The sequence below is a fragment of the Oryzias melastigma genome, linkage group LG6 (assembly GCF_002922805.2).
Source record: "Oryzias melastigma strain HK-1 linkage group LG6, ASM292280v2, whole genome shotgun sequence".
Taxonomy (NCBI): domain Eukaryota; kingdom Metazoa; phylum Chordata; class Actinopteri; order Beloniformes; family Adrianichthyidae; genus Oryzias; species Oryzias melastigma.
In genome coordinates, this window is record NC_050517.1 from 29,058,140 (window position 1) to 29,080,385 (window position 22,246).

Consider the following 22,246-nt stretch of genomic DNA (forward strand, 5'->3'; position numbering starts at 1 on the left):
CTTAAAATGTGGTTGGATGAATGCAGGCTCATCAAAACAACTTCTAACGTGATACTCATTGCTTCTCGTTTTCCAGACGAACCACGTTATCTTAGCTGAACACAACCTAAGACTTGGTAGGAAGCTAATGGTCAAACAACACTTGTTTTTCTGCACATGAACACACTACTCCATGCACAGAACAGATAGAAGAAGTTGTTTCCATTTGTTTCCTCTGTAATGATCGTTTTGTCCTCACATGAACACTAGAGGGCATAACGGTCCAACTTAAGGAGAACACTGATGCGATTTACTAGTGACTGTAACGGGACTATATACAAACAAAGACGGTGACAAGTTAAAATCCATCATCTTCAGAACCCTCTGAATCCCTGTCAGGGTCACAGGGTTGCTGGGGCCTATCCAAATTTGTGTTGGGTAAAGGCATGGGACAATCGGAACACATCCCCAGTCTGTTCCAAGTTCAAACTGTCACACGAGACAATTTAGACCCAAATTAACCTATTAAACCTGTTTTTTGGTTGTGGGAGGATGTCCGGAGAAAGCCCACACATAGAACTCCACACAGCTCCTCACATGGGCAGGACAACACCTTCTAATTCAAGTCTTAAAAGTCTGTTTGACCTGAATGAAAACAGGAAGCACCAAAGGTTGCAGTTCATCACAAGGCCACTAGGGGCAGTCTGGAGAAAATAGCAATTTCTCATTGACTCCCATGTCATGAAATGAGTTTTAACAGCACAACAAACCAAATGTTCGGTCCAGTGTCAGAAACATTTTGGATTTTTTTTTAAATCTACTCATGACAATCTTAGGTAGGTAGATTATTTTATTATTTATTTGGATGTTATTAGAGATCAAACATGTGAATTATCAGAGAAATCCTGTCACAGGTTGTCGGTTCAGTCCATCTACGTTTGTGGTTCAAAACAAAAACTATTTCTTTGCTGATTAATTAATGTGAGTTTTATTTACAGAATTATTCAGATGATCAACAGACGATTGTTCATAAATATGTCAGACTCATTTCTGATGCAGGAACCAAAGTGAGCCTCATTCTGAAAGAACATTTACAACATCTGAACAAAGAGATGAACCTCTGTCAGCCTCAGAGATTCCTCATCAGAACCGAACCACTCACTGCTGTCAGATTGGGTCTGATCCGCATCAGTCTGGTACGAGGTCCTGCTACACCTTTTTGGGCACGTTTGTGATGATGGGTTTGGGGCGCGTCTTAAAGATCAGCTTTCGTTTGATGAGTGCCTTCACTGAATACGATGTGGGGTCCTGCCGGTCCATTTCCATGGCATCGTCATGGCTGTCCTGAGAATGGCCTGAGTGCTTCATGAGGACGGCGAACGGTTTGTCCAGTTTGACCTGCTTCCCGTACAGGATGTGATGTCCAACGATGAGCACCGGCACCCCCTGGTGGAGGAAATTTGAACTGCAGCATCAACAAAGAGCCATTCCAAACCACACAACAAGCACAAACCTGCTCAAGTTCTAGTTGTGGCTTTATTAAGGAACTTATTGGAGTTACTGGAGTCCAAACTCATCTCACAAACATAGAACTCTGTCCGTACCTCTTTGGTGTACATCAGGTCTCCCATTACGTTTCCAGCCAGACCAGAGTTGTGTCGAGACACCATCTCTCCCTGCAGCTCCACCAACAGCCACTCAGAGGGACCGCCAGCCTCCACACTGCTTCTGCAGGAGGAGCAGCAGTGTTACGAAGGCTGCAGGTTTCACAGCAGATACAACAACTGTCTTTGAAAAAAAGAAGTCCCTGCAAAGTTCCACATCTGGACCAAACCTCTTGTCCATAACTCACTTAAGAGTTATAGAGGGAGAAAAATATAATTTATTATCTACAAATGCCAGTTCTTTGATTATAAAGTTTGTTTTGATCAGCCTAAATGTTTTTTTTTTAATCTATATCAGGGCTTTAATAGCTCCTTTCCAAAATATGGTACCTGTGGAGGAAAAGTTGGCATTACTATAATTAAAATTCTTATTCTTGCCAAATCTTTTGTTTTCATTCAGAGATGTTTGATGTTGGTTGGAGGATATTCTGTGACATTAAAGGATGAACTCAAGTTCATCATTAGCATGAAGAAGCAGAGCAGCTTCACAAGCCTTTAAATAACTTGTTTATTCCAAAGAACCATATTTCTTCAGTTTGACACTCATTAAAATAAAACTAATTGATATAACAAAAAAATGTATTTAACAGATCAAAAAGTTTATTTTTTTTTATTCATGTGCTTTAAACTAGACTTTGATAAACAATGGAACAAAAATAAAAACGTAGCATTAAAATTGTTAAATCGATTCAAAATATTTTGTTGTCTGGAGTAGAGTTGTTATATAAAAAAAAAAACTAAAATGAAGTAAATACAAATGTTTAAAAAAATGGGCTGAATGAAAACTTAATTTTGTTTTATTTTAAAACCTTTAAAATGTTGTTCTCTAATGCAGTTTATAGGGGGTTTTTTTATCATTCCATCACCAAATTGGTATGTTATTGGTTTTGTATGTATACTCGGATCAGAGAGCACAATTTGAGTTTGTAAGAGAAATGTTCAATCAAAATCACAAAGATGTAACTGAAATCTGTTTTTATTTCAATATCTTTTTTTAATTAATTTCTTTCACATTTTAGTAAGGGTGAATGATTTTTTTTTTAATTCGAAGTTTGTTTTGTTTCATGTTTATTTTGTGCTTCAGTTTGTTAGTTATCCTTTTATAATATTGAATGAACATTTTCTTTTAAGCAAAAATATGACCTTACTTTATCTACTACTTATTTTACTATTATAGTCCTTTTTTCTGTTCACATAACATTAAAATTGTTTACACGGGTTTTAGACTGGCAAACACAGGTCAATGTAAACTTAATAGAAACTGAAGTAATCTAAAACGTGTTACTAAATTTATAAATATTCGAAGGATGCAGTAGATTTGACAAGAAAATACACATGCAGTGCTTTTTAGCTTGACAAAATGTAAACAAAACAAAATAAATAAATTTTGTCGTCTTACCTTACAAATATTTGAACCATTTTACTCTAATTTAAAAAGTTGACAGTAAAAACAAAAGTCGAAGCTGCATCACATTCGGTTTTTCATGTTGATGTTTCGGAGGACGTTCCCGCCAGACTGACGTATGGTTAACGTAATGATGCATTTCCGCTTCTCTCTTTCCACTTCCGGGTCGAGGGTGACTAACGTGGCTCCCGATGTTTTGAAACGTGCACCGTTTCATTGAACAAAGTTCGGCTGTGAAACTCGGTACGTGTCGGTTCCGGAGTTTGTGGAGGTTTTTAGTGCTTTATCGTTAATCCACGAGGAGCGTCGCTGCTTGAGCGCGTGAGCCGCAGATGTTAGCTTGATAGTCGGAGCTCGCCGACTTTCTGAAGTTCAGAATAAAGGTGAATATTTCTTCATAAAACCTTAAAAATGCGAATTATCTCAATAACAACTTTAGCTTCTGGTATATGAAGTCCAGGAAAAATATATAAGTATTTTTTAAAATATTCTGCTTTTTATTTCATTCCACAGTAATATTCTGTTTATTAGAAACTTGGCACAATGTTAAACAGTGATCAATTGTCTTTTTGACGGGACATTGAAGCAACAATAACCAATGATTGCATTTTAAAATTTGTTTTGTATTGATAACAACAATAGCTAGATGTTACATTGAATCTGATTTTTAATAACAAGTTTTTATTTTTTTATTTTTATGAATAGTAGATTGAAAAAAAATACTATTTGATAAATATTACTAGGAGTTCCACAAGGCTCCATTCTTACACTTGAGCTCTTTGTTTCTGGTGATTAAATCAATGTTTTTTTCTTCAGTAGCACATTTGACTTCTTCTCTGGTTAAAAAAAAGAACAGATTTAATTTGTCATCTAGTCGTGAGTTTCTTTTGCGTAAAATTCAGGTTTACGGTTTTGCTAAATATTCCAATCATATTAAAACATTTTTGTGGTGAAAACACAAGATAGATTTCCCCCCTAAAAATGAAAACATGTTTCAGAAGTATTGAGAAGAGTTTTTGTTGCTCCAGGTTGTAGGTAAGCATCTCACAGTTTGACAGTTTCAGTCTGACTCACATCAACTTTGTTTCCGTTCGGTTCTGCAAACACCTGCTCTGATCCAGAAGACCCCCAGGCCTGCAGCTCCTGTCCTGACAGCTGTTCAGGTGTTCTCCATCCCTCCTCTCAGTCTCCATTTTGTTTCTTGTGTCAGTTATCAATGGGGGAGTTCATGGTGCACCGCGTCCGCTTCTTCGACTACATGCCCAGCGCCATCCGGGCCATGGCGTTCAACGCCGGCACGCAGCGGCTGGCAGTGGCTCGGGCGGACGGCGCGGTGGAGATCTTCAACTTTGCTGACAACTACTTTCAAGAAAAGGTGAGCTCCCCCATCTTTATTGATAAGAGTTTAGCGATCTTAACAATTTAGATAAACTCACCGGCGGGTCTGTGCTCATTCTGACGCTCAGGTGATCCCCGGGCGGAGCGGTAGAGCCGTCGAGGCTCTGTGTTGGGTCGGGGGGCGTCTGTTCAGTGCCGGTCTGAATGGAGAGATAACGGAGTATGACCTGGAGAAGCTGAGGCCGCGGTACAGCGTGGAGGCGTATGGAGGACCCATCTGGACCATCAGCTGCAACAACCAGGGGACCCTCCTGGCGGTCAGTAAAGTGGGCGTGTCCTTTAAGGTTCTTGGAGCTGTGAGACCAACAGATGTTTCTGTGACAGGTGGGCTGTGAGGACGGAACCGTGAAGATGTTTGAAATCCTAGAAGAAAGGATTCAGTTCCAGAGAAACCTCGACAGACAGAAAGGTGTGGAGAAACTTTAACCTGTCGTACAGACAGTGAACATTTTTGGAAAATCCCCACAGAGAAAATCAGCTGATCTGTGATCTTCCAGGTCGAATCATATCCCTGTCCTGGCATCCGTCTGGAGCACGGATTGCTGCTGGAATGATCGACATGATCAGAATCTTCGACGCAAAGACGGGTGAGTCCACTCTGAAGAGCTCCTCACAGAATCCGAGCTTCATCTTCAGTCTGCAGGAATCGTGCGGTTCATCTGTGACTCTGCAGGTTTAATGTCTGAAAAAACGGCTAAAACCAAATTCCATGAAACATTTTCAAAACTCTTTCATCCTTTAAATTTGGTTTATTTCTATTAAAGATCTGCCTTTTTTTTTTAAACAATAGTTTTTTTGAATTTAAAAAAAAGTTTTTTCATAATATATCTGTGAATTTGTGTTCATTTAGGGCTGTCAACATTAACTTGTTAACACATGCGATTAATTAAAAGATTAATGCGTTAATATTTATTAATGCTAATTAATTACACTTTGTGAAGCAATCGTCTTTTGGCTTTACATGGGACGGTCCAGGCTTCCACGGCGTGCGTTAATCTCAGATAATGCACACTCTGACGGGCATTATCCTGCTTATAACATGGTCACTAACAAAAGAAATAATCATTCAACCGATTTTTAGTACTTTCTTCTTGTTATTTTTAGGTTTAGATAGCTTTTTTACAAAAAGGTGGAGAATTTGATTTTTAATGCTCACGCATCGCTGAGTCGGCACCGACCTTGACTGCAGCGGCGATGGAAAGCGACATACATGCTGATCATAACGACGAGTTAAATAAAGCATCAGCTCAGAGAAATGTTTGTTTTAAAGAAACCAGTGCAGTGGTATAGAACATTTGGGGTGTTTGACCGGAACTTCTTTTTCAAGTGTGCATCCACACCCGGCAGCCAATCAGAATTGAGCATTCACCAGGACTGTGGTATACGTTCTTCCTACCCTTAAATTTAGCCCTCCAAACGGACAGTTATGGAAAAATAGTATCTTCAAAATTCGGATGTGACTCTCACTCAATGACATCATCAATAGCCGCCAGTCGGCTACGTTAGCGCAGAGCTGCTTGGAAATATATGACCACAATGGTGTCGACCTAAGGCCACGCCACACACCGGCTGCTGGTGGAGCGAGGGCTGGGGACAACGAGGAACACGGAGGTGGTGGTTTGGAGTGTGGCCTTCCTGTCGGATGACACCATCATCAGCGGAGACTCTGCTGGAAAAGTCCAGATCTGGGATGCGGCAACGGGAACTCTGATCAGGAATCACCTGATCACCAAGTGGGACGTCCTGGCTCTGTCAGTGTCACAGGTGTGTGCAGGCGTTAGTATGTGGGGGGATGTCGCCGTGACTGCAGAGTCAGCCTCATCCTTTCTGTGCTACAGGACCAGAGCAGCGTGATCGCTGGGACATCTGAGGGCACGGTGGTCCAGTTCCAGGCTCTGGCTTCCACCATGGGCCAGGAGAACAGTCAGTGGGTCAGAACCAGAACCTTCAAGAACCACAGCCACGATGTGCGAGCTCTGGTGCACACGGACACCGCCGTGGTTTCTGGAGGTCGGTGTTTAGGAAACTCAATTTTTGGGGGGGGGTTTTCTTATTCATTTTTTGATACAAAAACGACACTGAAACAATTGACACTGACATAACCCAAAAAAGGTACTGGTTACTAAAAAAAAAATCCCTTCAGAGTTGTGTCTTTAAAGCTACAAATGGTTGCTCTTTTCACAAAACAAGGATCAAACATGACACACTAGAGTAAGGAGGGATGTCTTAAATTTCTAGAGGTCTGTGTTTTATTTGTTACAGATCTCAGAATCAGAACATTTAGATCATTTGGTAACAGCTTTTTGACACCAGGAATAGGTTGAAAATCACTTTTTTCACTCAGAACAAATGTATTAATTGGAGATGATTTTTACTGGCAGGTATGGACACCCAGCTGGTGGTGCGACCTTTGCTGGATAAGGTGGAGAAGAACACCCGGGAGTCTGCGATGCGTAAAATCTTGTTCCCGCATGTGAGTGTTTACAGAAACACAAACTTTGGAGCTTTTACTCTGAAGAATGTATTCTTAAAATACAGATTTTTTTTTTAAGTGAAAAATAAGTTGTTATCCTCCTTTCACCCTCAGAGAAATCTGGTTTGTTGTGCTAAGAAAGCCGGCCTGCTGCTCTTCCAGTTCCCGGATCACCTGGAGCTGTGGAGGCTCGGAGAGAGCAACATGCAGGGTGAGCTGGACCATCAAAGTTCTCCATCTTCACAGGAGCTGCTGAAACACAGGAACAAGAATCTACAGTTTCTTTATTTCTGGCTAAACGTTTTTGCTATGATGTTAACTTTACAAATCTCCTTTTTTCTTAAAAGTTTCCATGATTCTGTTGTTCATGTCAGCTGGACTTGGTTGATCTTGAAGGTGTTTCTCATAAAATTATCAGAAAAAGTTTTATTTTTACAAGAATAAACTCCCAAAATTATGAGTTAAAGAGTTTTTGTTTTTTTTAAAAAAATGTAATTTTATTCTTTATAGGTTGACAATTTGTTAGATTAAAGTCATAAATATATGGGGCAAAAATTGGTCAATGTTGTGTTTAAAATGCAACTTTTTTTCTCCAAATTTGATTACTTTAGTCTTCTAAAAATACAACTTTTTTCTCCTAATTGGATGAATTTAATCTTGTTAAAATACTGCTTTTTTTTACTAACTTGACTTTATTTAACTAAAAATAGAACTTTTTTCTCATAATGTTATGACTTTATTGTCGTAAAAATTCCACTTTTTTTCCCTTATAATTTGACCACATTATTCTTGTAAATGTAAAATACAACCTTTTTCTCTGAATATAACAACTTATTCTCATCAATTTATTATTTTTTCAATGTGGCCTAATATTTTTAAAAACTAACTTGTTGAGAATCTTTCTCTTTGTCATGAAAAATTTTAGGCTTTACCACAGAATATATAGAACTGTAACTTTTACATTTTGTTTTAATTTTAATGTATTTAGATTGATTCAATTTGAATTGAAATTTAGATATAAATGTTAGAAAATCCCACAAACGGACCAACTTTTATTTATTTTATGTGAGAGTCATTTTAAAGGTCTAGTGTTTGTGAAAGTGATGAGGTGTTCAAAATGATCCCATCGTAAAAATGTTTGTTTCCAGGACAACCCGGAGATATTCTGCCTGTGATGAAGAAACCAGAGAAGCTGCTTCAGCTCCAGAACAAGGTTTGTGTCGCTTTTGTGAGCAGCTTTACAAATCTGTTGAATTTCAGTCAGAGTGAGCGCTCTGTCCCTCCCTCAGGGAGATGATCATATCTGCTGCAGCGCCGTGTCTCCATGTGGGGGCTGGGTGGCCTTCTCCACCGTCTCCAGTGTTCGACTGTACAAACTGCAGCTCAGTAACGGGAACATCAGCATCAACAAGGTGAGTTCACCAAACACCTCCTTCATTGGTTTAAAATGACACAAATGGACAAGTGATGCTTCATAGAGAATCGGTTTGATTACACGGATGATTCAGGATTTAACACTGACTGCAACTCAGTTTAAACCATAAATGTTCAGTAAAAATATTCTAGTTTTATTTTATTTTTTTTACTCATGTATTCACAAACCCGTCCTCTCCTCTTTCTGTTCTTCCAGGTGTCCAAACTGCCGAAGGAGCTCCACTCTGTCTATCAGCTCTGCTTCTCCTCCGACTCATCCCGACTCTTCGCCTCGTCGGCTCAGGCCTCCGTCGTTGTTGCGTCTCTGGACCAGCTGCAGTGCAGACACCTTCACACGCTCAAACCAAAGTCTGGTGAGTTCCTGGATCTGTGGAAGGAGATTCAGAGGAGAACCTTTCTTAGCTTTGATCGATTTCAAAAGCGTTCCCAGCAGTCTTCATTTTTAGCCAAAATAACTTATTTTTTTCTAGGATGTAGTTTCTGCAGAGCAGCAGGAGTGAATCAGCCTATAGAGAACCTTCAGTGTTTTCATCCAACAGTTACTCTAATGCCTTCTTTCCTAAATAACCTGCAGCTAAAATAACACTTCAGTTTAGCTGCCAGATGTTAGTGCAGGTTCATCTTCTCACCTTTAAACTTTAACTAAATTCTAAGGAAGATTCTAACAATCTAACAAAGACCCCAAATGGAAAACAGTCATCTATTAACGTTGAGCTAAAGTTGAAAAATTTCAGCTTCAAATCCAAAAATAGGAAATTCATCTTCTGCATGTGCGTCTGTGGTTCGTTTCATGACCGGTCCATCCTCCCCCAGAGGGGGGGGATGGACTCCTGAGGAGTGGTTACAACCATAGACTGTAAATATAGATGGACATAGCTGGGTGTGACATCACCCATACTAAATGTTACCTCCAGCTCCAGCGAAATTGAAGCCTATTAGATCGCCATTTTTTATGAGATGGGCGCCACCATTTGGAACCAGTCGACAATGATTGGTCCGAGTCGGTCGGAGTCACGTTTCTATGGCAACTACTGTCTCCAGTCATGAGTAAGCTTGTTGGAAAGCCACACCCTTTCCACAGAAAGCAGCTCAGGAGAATCTTTCAATCAAACTTTCGAAAATGTGCTCGGTCACATGACCATGTGATCGGTCAGTTTGTAACTTCAAGAACTTGTGATAAAGAAAAAAATATCGTGAAAAAAAATTAGGATTAGCTAGAAGATGTTAAGAAAAATGTATCATAATGTATCAAAAATGTATCATAGTAAGAATGGTTCTTCTGACAATTAAAATGACAACAGCTGTTTATTTCTCTGTAGGAGAATATGGGATGTTAGCTTCATGTAGCCAGCAGGTACTTCCTGTTTGGTATGAGAGAGTGAATTAAAATAAAAAACGATTTTATTTACCATCAACATCCAAAGGTTTTGCATCCGCCCCTTGACCTCTCCGTCCTGAGTCCCTGTAAAATGCACATATTGTGTCATCAAGGAATATTTTTGTACTTCCAAAATTAAATCCGTATTGTCCGTGGCGACAACGGATGCTGGTGTTAATGTGTTTTATTGCATGATCTTAAATATGAAATAATCTTTTATATATTTTTATTTTGAAAGTACTACAGAAGCTTTTATTTTGAAATTTCTCCAGCTTTTTTGCTTTAAATCGTCTGGAAATAGAACTCCTCCTTAAAAGCTTGCAGTGCGCAAGTTGACGCAGCGTTTTTGTCATTTCCAGGCTCGTCTCAGCCCATCCACCTGCTGTCCCCCAGCGAGAACGGGAAGTGGCTCGCCGCCGCAAACACGGACGGCCAGATTCACGTCTTCAACCTTCACAAACTCAAAGTGAGTTCCCGCCTTTTTCCTCCGCTGCGTGTCGTCTCGCCAAACCTCGTCATCCGAACTGTCCTGCTTCTTCCAGCTCCACTGCACGCTCCCGGTGTACAGCTCCTGCCCCACCGCCATCGCCATCCACCCGACAACCGGTCACCTCCTGTCCGCGCACGCTGACCAGCAGGTGAGCACCGCCGCTCTTCTTCAATCCATCGAGTAACAAACGGCGATGTGCAGCTGTCGTTCGTCTGTGGCTGCAGATCTTCGAGTTCTCCCTGAAGCTGAAGGAGTACACGGCGTGGAGCCGCAGCCTACAGAGGGAGGGGCTTCATCCTCTGTGGCTGCAGAGGGACACGCCCATCACACACATCACCTTCAACGCCAACAAGCCGGCGCACGTCTTCCTCCACGACCTGTTCATGTTCTGCATCATCGACCAGAGTCTGGTACGAGGCGTGCATCACATGATTCTGTTCTGATCGTCTTTTTCACTCCTCAAGCATCATTGTGAACCTTCTGTGCAAAAAATGTTGGAATCGGAAGTTGTAGAATGTTTGCAAATGTTGCAATTTTAGCTAGCTCGCACATTTTTTATGAATTTTAGGAATATTGTAAAAAGTATGTATTCTCTGGCTCAAACTGAACGAAACTAAATAACATACGATATGACATTGTTCAAATTGTGGGGGTGGTAAACAAAAAAAAATCACCAAAAAAATTGCTGACTCAGCAAAAAAAAAAAATGCTGACTCAGCAAAAAAAATGTAATTTGGGGGGAAAAAAGTTAGAATCCCCCAACAAAACCAAAACACGTGTCTAGGATATTCTGAGGAGGTTTTGATATTATTATGGGATGGCCACACAACCTATGGCTTGGCGGCCATTATATGCCGAAATCTGAGATCTTGCCGATTTTCACGTTTGATAAAATTTTGTTGAAGCGACTTTCACAAAATTTCACACACATGCCGCTAACTTCAGTTTACAACAAACCCTGGAGCTATGTTGACCTTTGACCTCAGAAAAAGGCTGCCAATTTGAATTAAAAAAAAAGATTGTTAGTACCAGCTACAAAATAAATTTGTTCTAGGGCTTTTAATAAATCATTTCATAACGTCTCGGGCATCATTGGGAAGTGAATTGTGAAACAAATAGTGCAATTAGAAGTTGTAGATTTTGAACGGCGTGCGCATGGCGAGCTCACAAAAGTGACGTTCTCCTGTTAGTCCCACATTTTTTAACCGAACATTGTGAAAATGTCAAATGTTGATCGCAGGCTGAAGCTGAACAAAATAATATAACATAGGATATGGACATATAAGGAATGCGAGTGTGGTTAGCAAATAGCCTCCGTTGCTAAGGAAATCCAAAAGTTTACTTTTGTCGATTCTCCTGAACTTTACATAGATCTGTTCGGTGTCCTCGGGCGACCAAAACGTAAAATGGTTGCTATGGGGATAAAACCAACAGAAAACCCACCTTTAAAAAAAAAAAATTTGTCACATACAGCTCAGACCAGACTTAAGGGGGAGGGGGTTGCGTAGTGGCTGCTTAGCAAGTGAGGTCGGGTCAAAGCTGAGCAGTGGTGGCGTGTAGCTCTTAGCATTCATTTAATTTAATTAAAAAGCATTTTTGTTTATTTCAAGTAAGAATTTCTCATTTTCTTTAAAGAGTGGTTCTGTCTCAGTGACATTTTACCTCTTTAGTCATCAACTCCTTTTTCAAAGTGAAATGTCTTCATTACATGTTAGCATGGCAAGCTTCACAAATTTAAAAAGACTAAAAGTTTTTGTAGTGTCTGTAAAGGTTGGAAAAAACACTGATAGTACCAGCTACAAAATAAAACTTGATCTAGGGATTTTAATAAACGTCTCGGGCTTCACCAACCACCAACTCAATGAGGAGAAGCTGAGATGTTTTTAAGCCCTGACAGGAGCTCACGGTCCTTCTATCTCTGAATGTGTCTGTCCCTCATGCAGCCGCTGCCACAGGCGAGGAAGAAGCTCTACAACCAGATGGATCTGAAGACTAGATCTCCACAAGAGAGGATGCAAGAGAGCCACGCCTTCAAAATCTGCAAGATGTTCCAGGTACGAGCATCAGGGAGCTTTTCAAACATCATTTTTATTGTCTGCTCTTCAACGATTTGAATAAAGAAATACTCAAGAATGCAATTTTAATCTTAATGTTCTTTTTATACGACACAAGAACATATTAAAAACACCAAAAACATTTTTTCATATCAGAGTGGGTCTTTATAACTCCTGGTGAACAACCTAAACTTTAATGCTCAAAAATTGGTCGTGTTTCTCAGCTCAAGTTCTGTAAATTATTCAGTTTATAAATTCAGACTCTGATCTTAAGCTCTGAGTTTAGCTCTGCTCTTTGATAGGTTGACAAAAAGACTTGTAGGCTTTAAAATAATTCCCTGTCTGTTAAAAAACTATGTAGTAGCCTGGATTTTAAAACCAATTTTGGAAAACACTTTTTTTTTTTTACATGAAAAATAATTCAAACGCAATGCATTGTGGTCTATATTTCTTAATCTAGTTGGCATCAATGCACAATGTTTTTTTTTTTTTTGCAGAGAGAAATTTCTGGGCAATTAATATTGGAGTTGTAGATTCGGAGAGCACTACAAAAACCAAACGCACTATATAGTGAGAAGTGAAATTTAAAAATTTAAAGTTACTTTTTAAAAATGTTTAGAAAGCTTACACCTTTTATTTAGCTTATTTTATAAACAGTTTCTATTGGATTTTTTTTCTTATTAGTGAAATTAACTTTTAAAAACATTTTTTTTAATATTAAGCTCAAAGGATGATCATAAAAGGATGTTTAAATGTAGGTTTCAAATCTGATTTTGTTTCTGAAACTGGATCACATGTAAACGCCTCTAAATGTGAAGAATCATGGTGGAAACGACCGACATGATCGTTTTTCTGTTTCATTTCTGAAACTTTTTAGCTTCACAGAAACACTCTGTGGAAGGCTTCTTATTGGGAAAATCTCATGCGTGTTATTCTGATGTTTTTGCCCCCCAGCACCTCCTGAGCGTGGACCTGCTGGACAACAGCTCTCTGGTGGTGGTGGAGCGCCCCCTGGCAGACATCGTGTCTCAGCTGCCCCCGCCTGTGCGGCAGAAGAAGTTCGCTACATAGACGAGACTGTGAACAGACTGATGTGTGGATTTGTCTACTTTTATTTTCTATAAAGTATTAAACCAGAGAAGTGTGTGTCGTCTGTGTCGTCTGGAGAAGCTCTGACGAGTTTCCATCATGAAACAATCACCTGACATCACAGCGGGAAAAACGGTAAAAAAAAAAGAGGCCAAAATCTGCGATGGGGCTACAAAATGTTTAAAAAAATCAAATAAAGAAACCAAGATACATTAGGGAAATCCAAAGGAAGATTTAACCTCATTATGGGATGGCCACTTTACCTACGGCTTGGTGGCCATTTTCCCCACAATATGGGAAAAGAACATTTTACAGGATTCATACGGTCATGAAAAACCTGGAAAAGTTTTGGAAATTGAAAATACAATTTCTAGGTCCTTGAAAAGTTTGTGAGAAACAAAATCATCAGTAAAGTTTTGGAAAAGTCATGAAATTTTAATATTTTGGATGCCAAAAACAATCAAAAATTAAATAAACTAACATGAGATTTGAACTGCTATTGGACGTGGATTGTGAAATGCTACAAAATGCTGGGAAAATGTAGCTTTTAAAAGTGGCTTTTCAAAGAGAAGTACCAAACTTTATTTTATTATCCAATACACTTCTATACATTACTGCAGTTTCCTCGACACCAGGGGTCTCCAACTTTATTCATACAGCGGCAGCAATTTAATGGCTAGCTATACAAATCTGGATGTTTCAATATGTGTCTTGGTTTGATTTTGCGGCACCGGCTGTTTATTTTAGTCTGTTTATTTTTAGTTTTGTATAAGTTATGGAAAATACTGCTAAAAAAAACTAACCCTGATTTTAGTTTGTGCGATGTTCACAAAAGTCTACAACCTCTACTGAAGTTTTGCTGACCTCAGGGTCAAACCGCAATCTTGAATTTTTGTAATAAATAACCTTTGAATACTAGCTACAAATTTAAACTCCCGGGGATTTTGATTTCACTGCTTAACCTTTTTGAGCATCATCGGGAAGCTACTTTGGGAAAAAATGTCAGAATGATGTTAGCATGGTGAGCATAAAAAAATGGTGTTTCCCATTGTTTTTTAGTGGAATATTGTGAAAATGTAACCCATAACTCATTAGTTCAAGCTGAATAAAATGACACAACATACAACAAAAATATTAGGAATGTTGCTGTGGTTAACAAAACCCTCCGTTGCCAAGAAAATCCAAAAGTTTACTTATGCAGATTCTTCAAAAAATGTAAAAGACCTGTTCATCACCCCTAGGCGAACAAAAAATAAAATGGTTGCTATGGAAATAAAGCTAACAGAAAAGCTTCCATTTTGAAAATAGTGGTTTGTTTTGGGGTTTTCTTGCGTGAATTTGCCATGTCCATCTCTGTCCAAGGAAAAAGGGAGACAGTGAAGGGGGAATGTTGCACCTGCAGGCCGTACAAAACCGCTCATGGTTATAATTTACATGATTTTTAAAGATAGTTTAAATGCAGAAGTGTTTCAGGGGTGACTTCAGTTTCAAAAACAACAGCAGCACAATCACAGTTTTGTAAATCCTGTCTTTATTGAAGTAGAAAAGTCGGTTTGCTGCTCCAGAATCCCGAAGGAAACCGCCGTCATTTCCGTTCATGATTCCGTGAGCTCCATCAGTCTGCACAGAATCCTCCTCTGTCCAAAGCGGACCTGGAGCGCCCTCTGCTGTCTGCTATTTAGTCCTTTCAGAGCCTCCTCGTCCTTCATCAGCACCCGGTCGCGGTCCTCCCCGCCGCCGTATGACTGCACCGTCAGCCGGGCCGCCTCGTGGATCAGTCGCTTCCACGACGGCTTCAATCCAGGAAGGCCGTCGTTGGAGAACGCCTGAGAAATCTGTTCCTCATCCTCGTCGTCCTCCTCCCAGCCCTCGTTTTCTTTGAAATCAGAGAACTCTTCCTCCGACATACAGAAAATCTGAAACGTACAAGAAAATCAAAGTCGTAACAAATACATCTCAATGAAATAATTTGGTGTTCCACCAGGCTCTAGACCAGAGCCCCTTTATGTTTTCATATAGGTTAGGGAAAACTGGATTTATATAAATAAAAATAAAATGACTATTTTTTTATTTTTTCCTTTTATGTTTATTCATGCGGTTCTTTTTGTCTTGATTTTGAAATAAATTTAATTAAACCAGTAAAAAAAAACGATTTATTTTAAGCAGAGCTCTTATCCTCCTCACACCTCCTCAACTGCAGCAAATATTTCAGGAGCTTTTTTATATTTCGGAAGCTTTTTTTCTTCAGTCTTTCCAACTGTCTTATTTTCTTTCATGAGGGCATGCCCGGACAAATCTTGATCCCTCAAACACAACGCACGATCGTTGTGTTTGTCTGCGTGCATGTGTGTTACCTTGAGTGCGGTGTGCAGCTCAGAGTCTGTCAGACAGCCATGTTCACTGAAGATGAAGGCCTCTCTGTCCTGCATCGTCTCAGACAGCATTTCCCATCGCTCCTCCATCATCGCCCGCTCTGAGTCGGACTGCGCCGCTGTGAGGAGGAGGGGGGGTGGTGTATTGGAAAATCCATTTCTATGGTTTAAACCTTGAACACCTTAAACACAAAACCTTTAACGTACAGTAACTTTTCAACTGTTAACGCAATCAATGTAATTCTAGAATTACATTGATCGTATCAACAGCTGAAAAGTTAAAGTATATCAAAAACATAAACACTAAAGCTCCAGTGAAAAAGTGTTAAGAATGGTTTAACTGTAATCTGTAATGAACTTTGTGTTGCTTCTGCATTATAAATAAAGTGTGAATTTAAATTTTAAAGCTTGCAGAGAGAAATCGTCGTCACCTTGCACGGCAGCTTTGTGAAGGTTGGCGGCGGGAACGTCGGCGGTGTCGTTGCTGTTGTTCGGGTACGGCTCGGTGAAGCCGTACATGTGAAGCAGCTGCCAGTTAGCCATCTGCCCGTATGTGTTGAACACCTCCTCCCCTGCGCGGATGCGGCGCACGCTCACCATCTTCAGGCTGTCCTGACGATAAAACACAGACGGTGTTTCTCTAAAGCACAAAAAAACCTCTTTGTTTCAGAAAAGGCGGCAGCAACTCACTGCGGAGAACTCCAGGTTAGCGTTGTGATTGGACACGTGGTTGAGTATGTCGGCCATGGGGACCATCATGGGTGGGTTGGGGGGTTTCTCCTCTTCATCTTCATCCTCGTCCTCCTGCGGCTCTTGGAAGCTGTTGGAAAGCAGGGAAGGATGAGCGGTGTGGAGGGCGGGGCTTGGTGAACCTCTGAGCGCGCTTGCTAACCTGTAGGCCATGACGAAGGCCACCAGCTCTGTGTACAGCTCCCCGGTGTGTCTCTTCGGGTTCCACAGATCGGGGTGTCTGATCATGAAAGGCAGAACAACATCTTCATATTCCCGCTGGATGTTGGATAAGTCCTTATCCACGGCCTCTGGTACACCGGTTCCCCTCAGCAGCTCGTCCCGCTCCTCCTTAGACCTGACGGAAGGACATTTCCTTACTAGTGCTGCCATAAATGATTATTTTAGTAGTCGATTAATCACTGATTATTTTCCCGATTAGTCGACTAATCTAAAAATAAAGACAATTAAGATAGTTAATTAACTTTAATGAATTGTGCAGCCTCTTCATTAGTTTCTGGTATTAAAACAAGTTTAAATCATCGCTAGCGTAACTCATCGCAGCTGCTACAGCAGTTTTGTTTTGAGCTGCATGCTGGATGTCAGCTCAGATGAGGAAGTGAGGAGTTTTGTGGATTTATAATCCGCAGCTGCAGCCAAATGAGCTGCTGTTCGCATTTCCGTGGTCACATCGAGAAGCTCTGTGGAGTCTGGTGGAGATTTTGAATATGAGCTAAACCTCAAATTAGCCCCAAAAAACCTTAGTAGATGCTAAATTAGCCCCCAAAAAGCTAGCTTGTTGCTTAAATACTAGTGAACACAAAAATAGTCTAAAATTAATCAGTAGACTTAGTCAAAAAGGTTAGCATGTTGCTAAAATAGAAGCTAAATTCTAAATTAGCCTAGATACAGACCTCAGTACAACAAATTCGAAAAAAAAACGTTAGCATGTTGCTAAAATATTAGTTAAACTCTAAATTATCTTAAAAACCCCAGTAGATAGCAAATTAGCCAAAAAAAACGTTAGCATGTTGCTAAAATATTAGCTAAACTCTAAATTATCTTAAAAACCCCAGTAGATAACAAATTAGCCTAAAAACGTTAGCATGTTGCTAAAGGTAAACTCCATATTCTTTGAAAATTACTATAAAAAATTCAAAACATAGCCCATGAATATATTTAAAGGCTTGTTGCTAATCTGCTTAAAATTTTAAAATTTTGAAGAATTTTTCGTTAATTTCTTTTGGGGCATATTTTACCCAATATTTAAAAAACTATCAAGTTTAAGAAAACCAAAAATACAAGCGGTAATGTCCTGAACAAGTTGAACGTCCTGATACCGAGATTGATGAAATCACTGAAAGTGTGATCGAGTTTTTACGTGCCGAAAAAAAGAGCGGGAAAATCGATTTTGTGTGAATGCTTACTAAGCCTTTACACAAAAAAGTACATTTTTTGGTGCTAAACTCTCACAACTTTATTGACTCCAACTTCCTATAATATACAGTAACGACTAATCGACTATTAAACTAGTTGTTGACTATTTTAATAGTCGATTAGTCATCGATTAGTCGACTAATCGTGGCAGCCCTATTGCTTACAAAGACCTGAAGCTGGGATCAGATCAGATCTAAACATGGAAGTAAAATATAACCAAACCAGAACATGGGATGATCCAGCCTCCTGAAGTCCGGCCACAGCGACAGGTAAGGCTTCCAGTGAGACTGAGGGGACGTGTACTCGTGCAGCAGAGCCAGCAGCAGGGGGACCCAGCTGGAGGAGCTCTGCAGAGATTCAGCCTCTGGAGCAACAGGAGAGCGTCACAACCAGGAACTCAGTCAGGAAGCTTCTTAGCATCTCCTCACCTTTTTCCAACAAGGCCGACACCGCTGTAGTTCTCTGGTAGAGAAGAGCTGATCTGGGGATGGTAAATAAAACCTCTCCTTCTTCTATGTCCTCCTTAGCAAGCATCCCATAATCTGCCACTGTCCCCTCTTTACGAACACACACCTGGAAACCACAGTAACACAATCAGAAGAATAACAGGCTTAAAGTCCCACTCTGATTATCTTTTGATCAATCGTAAATTGACTTTTAATTACGATTTTGCCATTTTTAGATAAAATCAAGAACCTGTGTTATTTTTTTAAAGACATATTTTCTGCAGAGCGGCAGCAGTTTATCAGAAACTGCCCTCTGGAACTGTTGGAGTAGATGTAGTCCTCGACTGATGTCCCATCATCCTTTTTATTACATTCAGTCCCTCACAATAATAAAATAAATACTCAAATATGCAGTTTTAATCTTAATTTTCTCTCATATATGTCCTCAATTATGATAAAAATGCCAAAAAAAGTTAAAACATAATTTTCATTGTATAGCACGTGTCAAAGTCAACCTCCGAGTAATTACATCCGGCCCACCAGATCATTTTATGTTACTGTTATAAATATCCAGATGTTATCTATTTCTACCTTGTATAATGCTGACAAAATATATTTTTGTATGAAGAGTAAAATATTAAAAGTTATTTAACCCTTTAACACCTGGGGTGTCACCGCTGACGCTCTAACACAAATCTTTAACATACTTTAAAGGGTTAAAGTTTACGTTGATTTATTCTGGAATAATATTTGTATTCATAGTTATGTTTAAAAGTTACATTTTTACAGTTTTAAACATTTAGTTTTAGTGTGTTCAATAAATGTTTATCTTGTTCGGCCCACAACCAAAGGTGTGTTTTAGATTTTGACCCTTAATAGCTTGAAACTTACTATCTTAAAGTGTTGGATCCTGTTTTTTAATTTGCCATTGGCAGTATTGATGAATGCTCAGGTTGTTCCATACCATTATACCTCCCCTACCATGCCTCACACTACTTCTGTGCTGCTTGGCCAAACCAGTGAACCCCGATTGTAGACTTGCATGCCTGCTTCTGCGTGACAGCAGGTGAAAAATCCTACCTTCTTGCTCAGGTGCAAACCAACTGTGTCACACCACTGAAGAAACCCGTGAAGGAGGTCTGCACCTTCGTCTACCTGTAGAGAACAGAACAGTCACGTGGGTAAACACCTGGAAAAACTGATCTGAATTGAGATTTTTTAGTTGATTTATAGTCTCGGATGTCCTGCAGCTGCAGGGTTCAGATATATGGTAATCCACGTGTTACTATCAAACGTCCCTACAGTTCGAACCAAGGATAATTCACTGAATTATGAACGAGTAACGTGTTTAATGTTTCCTAGTAGAGGATAAAACTGGAACCTTTTGTCGTTTTGCAGCAGTTGCCATTTCTCGAGCTTCGCCGAACTTTGCTAAAGCTAACTAGATTGAAGTGCTTCTCTATTCAATGAATTAAGGCAAAGTCAAAGTGGATGTTTTGGGGGGTTATACGTCGTGTTTTACGGTAATCTGATGACGGCGTTGTGGGTGTCGTGGGTTATTTTTTCCTCAACACTGACTTGCAGGGTTCTCTGATTTTGTTTTAAATAAATGGATTCTAATGAGATTTTCGTTAATAAATTAACATGACATGCTCTTAAGTTGCCTCTGTTCTTTTGTTTGCTCAAACTGAGAGTAAAATTGTCTAGAAAATATAATATTGTGTAAAGTAAAGCTGCAATAATAGACGTTGGTTTTCACAATGTTCTAAGAATTACTAATTATATGCAGTCCTGGTAACTAGATCATATAATTTGTTAAATGCAATAAAACCTCAGTGAGAATAATAACAGACTGTACAGAGTTTAATATGAAAATGCCGGTTCTGACTTTCGGCTGGCTCGTTAGTCTAGGGGTATGATTCTCGCTTTGGGTGCGAGAGGTCCCGGGTTCAAATCCCGGACGAGCCCTCCTTTTTTTTGTACAGCAAAATAATTTTGATTGTTTCATTTTATTTTTTCAAAGGTAACTACAGGGATGTTTTCTTTTCTTCATTTTTCTGTTATAAGAAAATAATCAGTATTGTTGTTGGCAATCAAAACATTTTATACAAGGGCATAACCAAACTTTGGAGGAAAGTCCAATACATATAATAACAATTAGCATAATTTTATGTATCTTTTTGTGTACCAAAATCCTACGTATTTTGTGTAATTAACGATATTTAACAACATGTATGCCACAAATGGGAATACAGATAATTATATTTCCCCAACTTTGCCACCAGAGGGTGCTGTTTTGCCAACATTATATTTCATTTTTAGGATGCCAATCTCTCTATAATGATCTCTATAAAATAATTTGTGATTTTTATAGTTAGTAAGTCCGTGAAGAGGCCAAGGTTCATTGGGCTTGGGAGTATTTCTGATTCAGTGTGTCAGAGCTCCTGGGTTTAAGGGTTAAGGTTAGAACTTTTTGAGTTTTCTGGATGACAAAAGCATCAGACATAACAGCAGACTCAAATATTAAGGTCCAACGATACACGATGGAGCCAAGTATGAAAAGCCTGTAGGACTTCCTTTAATACTGGGAGAGACAGAAATATGTTTACCTCAATTTATTGAAGTTATAGGAGACATTCTTTTGCACATCTGCCTCATCGGTGCCCTGTGAGCGGATGTTTCCCAAGCAAGAAAAATATTGTCTCCAAAATGAATGAAAATTATATATGTATACATGCAGACAATTTACTGCCATTACTACAATGTGTTCTTAATTTTGCTGACAGTTTTATGCACTGGCTTTCTGCAAAATGCCACTTGAAATTCCTATCAACTTATATTTTTGCCTCCAGTAGATGTTATACTGGACCAAACAAGGCTTCAAGAAGCTTTGCACTGGAGTGAGTCAGTGAAATGATTCGTGAAGCTTCATCTATCCATTGCTATAGGTCAGATTTTTTTAAGTTTTCATAGTTTAATGTAAGTTACACATAGTTATGACAGATGGGGGATGCTGTTATATGTACTCTAGCTGTTAGTACGGTGTGAATACTGGCTCCTTACTGACTGAAAATACTCCACACAAGGGGTTGTGCATGTGAAATGCAAGTTCGTAAAGACGTGTCTTGTTACCTACTCAATATCAGACTTTTTTTATTATTTTATTTGATATCTAACCACATGAAATTAGAATAAATATAATTTACGTTTTTAAGTTTCTTGTGATTATGATGAGATTGAAATAAAATCTCTTACTTTCTATGTCCTGAAGTCCACTTGGATTCACACTTCTTGCTTTTATGGCATCACAAATGTTATACAAATAATAAGAAAGTATCAAAAATGTATTGATTGAAGTTAAACGTTTGTTAAATAACAGCATTTAATGTGTCATTTCTCAATCTCTGCGTTAATTTTAGTATTATTTTATCAACTCAAGACGGAAATCAAGCTTTTATACTGAAGGATTAAACAGGAAGTCGTCGTGTTGGTGGAGGATGTAGCTAGCTGGTCAGGCGGTTAATTTCAAGAAACAAATAACTATTTTCTGCTGGCAAGGCGACAGTAACATTGATTTAAAAAATAGTACAAATCTAAAAAGTGGTCGTATTTCTTTTGTTTGTCTGTGTTTTTTATTTTCAGCGATAAATAATTAGCGCTAATATTCGCTAACAATGCTAGTTCTTTTCTAGGTAAAAAGCAGCGATACTCACAGTCCTTGGAAAGCTTAATGTTTTTGTGTGTGGTAAATGTTTTCTACAATGCGTTTTATAGTTAAATTCATCTTTTTGTCGAACAGCTAGCGTTTACTGACAGGAAATCTCGGAGAGATTAGCTAAACCAGCAGCTTTCGCGTCCTCCCCATTGGTTGCCAGGCAACAGTGGCCTGGGTAAAGCC

The 22,246-nt window shown here is 39.3% G+C and overlaps 3 protein-coding genes and 1 non-coding gene across 7 annotated transcripts; 2 read left to right on the top strand and 2 right to left on the bottom strand.

Annotated features, from left to right (window-relative positions):
• Positions 1-811: 811 nt before the first annotated feature.
• On the bottom strand, positions 812-3,190 carry chtf8 (CTF8, chromosome transmission fidelity factor 8 homolog (S. cerevisiae)). The gene is made up of 3 exons (XM_024282525.2): positions 3,043-3,190; positions 1,584-1,707; positions 812-1,425 (listed from the first exon to the last, which is right to left on the bottom strand). The coding sequence occupies exons 1-3, from the start codon at positions 3,060-3,062 to the stop codon at positions 1,189-1,191; spliced, it is 381 nt and encodes a 126-aa protein (XP_024138293.1). The 5' UTR covers positions 3,063-3,190; the 3' UTR covers positions 812-1,188.
• Positions 3,169-13,421, top strand: utp4 (UTP4 small subunit processome component). Of its 2 annotated transcripts, none has more exons than XM_024282522.2 (17): positions 3,169-3,291; positions 4,259-4,423; positions 4,515-4,703; positions 4,771-4,855; positions 4,944-5,033; positions 5,999-6,210; positions 6,285-6,456; positions 6,828-6,919; positions 7,034-7,130; positions 8,068-8,132; positions 8,209-8,331; positions 8,550-8,706; positions 10,091-10,197; positions 10,274-10,369; positions 10,446-10,631; positions 12,165-12,275; positions 13,230-13,421. In XM_024282522.2, exons 2-17 carry the CDS (start codon positions 4,265-4,267, stop codon positions 13,344-13,346), a joined length of 2,058 nt encoding a protein of 685 aa, XP_024138290.1. In that variant the 5' UTR covers positions 3,169-3,291; positions 4,259-4,264; the 3' UTR covers positions 13,347-13,421. The 2 variants fall into 2 exon arrangements, with proteins under 2 accessions (XP_024138290.1, XP_024138291.1); XM_024282523.1 differs by lacking the exon at positions 3,169-3,291 and adding an exon at positions 3,298-3,431.
• Positions 13,422-14,872: 1,451 nt separating this feature from the next.
• On the bottom strand, positions 14,873-22,199 carry setd6 (SET domain containing 6, protein lysine methyltransferase). 3 transcript variants are annotated; one of them, XM_024282198.2, is made up of 9 exons: positions 19,730-19,838; positions 19,429-19,503; positions 18,331-18,475; positions 18,125-18,266; positions 16,629-16,823; positions 16,427-16,556; positions 16,168-16,348; positions 15,719-15,855; positions 14,873-15,280 (listed from the first exon to the last, which is right to left on the bottom strand). In XM_024282198.2, the coding sequence occupies exons 1-9, from the start codon at positions 19,754-19,756 to the stop codon at positions 14,960-14,962; spliced, it is 1,353 nt and encodes a 450-aa protein (XP_024137966.1). In that variant the 5' UTR covers positions 19,757-19,838; the 3' UTR covers positions 14,873-14,959. The 3 variants fall into 3 exon arrangements, with proteins under 3 accessions (XP_024137966.1, XP_036068411.1, XP_024137967.1); XM_036212518.1 differs by lacking the exon at positions 19,730-19,838 and adding an exon at positions 22,062-22,199 and having other exon boundaries at positions 14,884-15,280; XM_024282199.2 differs by lacking the exon at positions 19,730-19,838 and adding an exon at positions 21,604-21,623 and having other exon boundaries at positions 14,884-15,280.
• Positions 20,245-20,316, top strand: trnap-ugg. Its single transcript has one exon. It is a non-coding gene; the product is annotated as a tRNA-Pro (tRNA).
• Positions 22,200-22,246: the final 47 nt, after the last annotated feature.

Bases quoted from the DNA above. Each gene is read 5' to 3' on its own strand.
- chtf8 (XM_024282525.2), bottom strand. From the start codon at position 3,062: ATGGTTCAAATATTTGTAAG. The intron at 1,708-3,042 runs GTAAGACGACAA...CTCCTCCTGCAG, and splicing joins ATGGTTCAAATATTTGTAAG to AAGCAGTGTGGAGGCTGGCG. The intron at 1,426-1,583 runs GTACGGACAGAG...TTCCTCCACCAG, and splicing joins ACCTGATGTACACCAAAGAG to GGGGTGCCGGTGCTCATCGT.
- setd6 (XM_024282198.2), bottom strand. From the start codon at position 19,756: ATGGCAACTGCTGCAAAACGACAAAAG. The intron at 18,476-19,428 runs GTAGGATTTTTC...TGTGGTTTCCAG, and splicing joins GTTTGCACCTGAGCAAGAAG to GTGTGTGTTCGTAAAGAGGG. The intron at 18,267-18,330 runs GTGAGGAGATGC...CTGTTGCTCCAG, and splicing joins GTCGGCCTTGTTGGAAAAAG to AGGCTGAATCTCTGCAGAGC.
- utp4 (XM_024282522.2), top strand. From the start codon at position 4,265: ATGGGGGAGTTCATGGTGCACCGCGTCCGCTTCTTCGACTACATGCCC. The intron at 6,457-6,827 runs GTCGGTGTTTAG...TTTTACTGGCAG, and splicing joins CACCGCCGTGGTTTCTGGAG to GTATGGACACCCAGCTGGTG. The intron at 10,370-10,445 runs GTGAGCACCGCC...CTGTGGCTGCAG, and splicing joins CCGCGCACGCTGACCAGCAG to ATCTTCGAGTTCTCCCTGAA.